The following is a 3,265-nucleotide window of genomic DNA, read 5'->3' on the forward strand; positions in this document are numbered from 1 at the left end:
GTTCTGTACATTTGTGTTTGATTTGTTCAATCAGAGAAGAGACAAACCAGAGCTGGTTTAATGCACTCGAGAAAGAACCAGAGTCATTATCATTTGGTAACTTAAATGCTGATTGAAGTGAACGTTTTTCTCTCCATCTGGCAAAGAGCACAGACAATGACAAAGAGGCTGTATCAAACTCCACAGTGGAAGACGGTCCCGGTGATGGATTCACCATCCTGTCAGCAAAGAGTCTCTTTCTCGGACAGAAAGTAAGCCGCGTTAAAAGCCCAGCTGAAAGTCACCGCGTTGTGTTACTGCTCAAAGCTGTTTGTCACTCTGTCTTTGTGAATCCACAGCTTTCATTAACAGAAAGTGAAATGAGTAAAATTGGAACAATCAAGGTGGAGGGAATAATTAACCCAACCAATGCAGAGCTGGACCTCAAAGATGGAGTGGGTAAGCAGCACCGGTTCATGTAACGTGTCTGGTTTCTTTCATGCGTCCTCATGCTGAGCGGCTGCTGTGCTGGTCTTCCAGGCAACGCCCTGGAAAAAGCTGGAGGTCGAGAGTTCCTGGAAGGAGTTAAGGAGCTGAGGAAAGCACAAGGGCCTTTGGAGGTAGCATCAGGTACGCAGCTGCGTCGTCACAGCCACTGAATCACATCCATGTCCACAGTAGGATGTAGCTGATGAGACAGCGTGATACATGCAAATCCGGGCCTAGTAAATAGAGTGCACAGAGATCAGCTGTTAGACTGGGCGCAGACACGTTTTTGTCTGAGGCGACGGTGGTCACCCTAACATGCTTTCATCCTGCAGTGGCAGTGAGCCAGGCCAGTGGCATGGCAGCCCGCTTCATCATCCACTGTAACATCCCACAGTGGGGCTCAGAGAAGTGTGAGGACCAGCTCGAGAAGACTGTGAAGAACTGCCTCTCAGCAGCAGAGGAGAAGAAGCTCAAGTCTGTGGCTTTCCCCTCGCTGCCTGCTGGACGGTGAGCTCCATCACACACAGTGTGTCGCCTCATAGACGCGTCTCTTTGGTCCCCGACCGCGACGCCTTTTGTGCGTTAGACATGAGTGTAAATGAGCATGTAGCTGTCGACCTCGCCGTGACCGTTACAGTAAGATTGAGTGCAGATCTGCTGATCTCAGCTTGTATTCTGTGTGTATAAATGGGAGGACACACTCACCCAGGGCCTCAGCTAACAGTGTGGATCTGCACCTGGTCCAGTGTACGTCCAGCTCCACTGATCTGTGTAGCAAAGTGACCGTCAGCCTGCAGACCGAACACGTTTGCAGACAGATTTTTAGCCGTAGCTCTGCCATTTGTTCAGCTACTCTTCATCACAAACAGCTTTGTCGTTTGTCTTCCTCAGTCTCATTTGTCCAACCGTTTCCCACAGGAACGGATTCCCAAAGCAAACAGCCGCTCAGCTCATCCTCAAGGCCATCTCCAACCACTTTGTGTCCTGCACCAGCTCCTCTCTGAAAAACATTTACTTTGTGCTGTTTGACAGCGAGAGCATCGGAATATACCTTCAGGAAATGGCCAAGCTGGAGGCCAAATGAAGATTGCCGGTTTGTGCGTGTGTGTGTGCGTGTGTTTGGGGGCTATTTTTTAACTGTTGTTTGTCACTGTTGGTATAGGTAGGTGGTCCCACAGTAGGGTTTTCCATGTGGAATGTGTTAAAGAAGAAATCTATCTGTGTGTGGAGTGCTGTTCCCATTTCTGTTCCACTGTTCCTTCAAAGATCGTATTCTTTCTAGAGTAGATAATTTAAGTGGGTAGAGTTTGCTCTCTTGGCTCCTCATTTCACTGTTTTTATATCCATGTACAAATGTAACAGTTCTTTCGCAGCATCGGTATTTTCTGATATATTTAGTTTACTAATTCAAACCTGTGGTTGGCATTCTGCTATGAAATAAAACCGTTTTACACCAGAGGTCTGCTCAGTGTCAGCACCTCTTCTTACCATCTCCTCTCCTTTTTCACAATATTGTTTTAAAGTAGAACAAAGCACAGCTGGAGGCACGGTACACCCTGTGTATATAAGAGGCTTTTTTGGATTTTAGAAATGCCATTTGATAGAAAACTTCATCTGTGATTCTACCGAAATTCTGTTTCTAACTGATCTGGGTTGCTTTGGCTTCATTCTTGAATGACCTTTAAATTTTGTTACTAGTGCACACTGCAAAGACTCTGTGTTTGTTACAGTTACAACAAATATTGGTTGTATATGTCTTTGTCTCTGTAGTATTTTTTTCCTCAGTTGAACAGTTTGACTCAAAAATAAATTAGCATCATTTCATTTTGTTGTGCAGAGTAGTCCATCCAACTGTCAAACCTGCTGTGGTCACAGGTGTAACCACCAGTACGAATACTGGAAAATGTACAGGGCTCAGCGCAAATGACAACTGTGAGAAGCTGCTAAGATGAAACATGTTGTGGTGCCACAGCGATCGATCAGGGATGAAGATAAAAGGGACAAAAAAGTTATTTTGCACATACATATACGTATATACACACTAGGGCTGCCACGATTGGTCGACTAATCACGATTACGTCGACTATCAAAATCATCGACGACTGATTTAATAGTCGATGCGTCGTTTGAAGCTTTGTAAGATCCTGAAAGACGCAGGAATAAGTAGCAGGATTTAAGGGTGTAATAACGGACTGAAACAGAAGATGGCAGCACTGCATGTACAAGGATGCCAGCTGCCGTTAAACCCCGAAGAAGAAGAAGAAGCTATGTCAGGGGCTGTGTCCCAATTCAGGGTCTGCACGCTGCTTCTTTTTTTTTATTTTTTTTTATCACATTATAGACATACAGTCAAGTAAAACAGGGATCACATAAAAGGTGACATTGTGGTAGTACAATGAAGAACAGAAAGAGTGACAAGGACAGTGAGACAAAAGTGAGTACAAAAAATAAATTAAGGGGAACATAAATAAACAAAAGTTTGCAAGAGCCAAAATCAAGTTAGCAGTTTCAATCGGTTACAGATGTTAACAGTCTTGAGAGCCTTAGTGTTTTTTGATGAGATTGTCCTTATATATTGTGCAAGTTCCATTTTTAATACAAGAAGTTCAGGCTTTCTGCCGAGGACTTTGCTTTTGTGTATATGAAATTTTGCCAAAAATAAAACCAAATTTATAAAGAAGAAAGCATCATTGTCCTTGTCTTTAAAATTATAATAGCCAAAGATAACATCCTTATAGTATAGTTGAAGATTAGGGAGAACAAAGTCAGTAATAAACTTGTGGAAATCCTTCCAGAA

The 3,265-nt window shown here is 43.6% G+C and overlaps 1 protein-coding gene across 1 annotated transcript in view; it reads left to right on the plus strand.

Moving 5' to 3' along the window:
- Nucleotides 1–2,292, plus strand: part of macroh2a2 (macroH2A.2 histone) — a 10,023-nt gene extending 7,731 nt beyond the window's left edge. The window contains exons 5-9 of the mRNA XM_085427298.1: nt 147–251; nt 339–438; nt 520–609; nt 801–975; nt 1,387–2,292. Of these exons, the coding sequence (XP_085283424.1) occupies nt 147–251; nt 339–438; nt 520–609; nt 801–975; nt 1,387–1,552 (636 nt within the window). The 3' untranslated portion in view covers nt 1,553–2,292. The remainder of the gene's footprint in view (nt 1–146; nt 252–338; nt 439–519; nt 610–800; nt 976–1,386) is intronic.
- The last annotated feature ends 973 nt before the right edge of the window (nt 2,293–3,265 follow it).

The sequence above is a fragment of the Rhamphochromis longiceps genome, linkage group LG13 (genome assembly GCF_057381845.1).
Source record: "Rhamphochromis longiceps isolate RC_006_pf linkage group LG13, R_longiceps_female_GT1.1, whole genome shotgun sequence".
In the NCBI taxonomy this organism is placed as follows: domain Eukaryota; kingdom Metazoa; phylum Chordata; class Actinopteri; order Cichliformes; family Cichlidae; genus Rhamphochromis; species Rhamphochromis longiceps.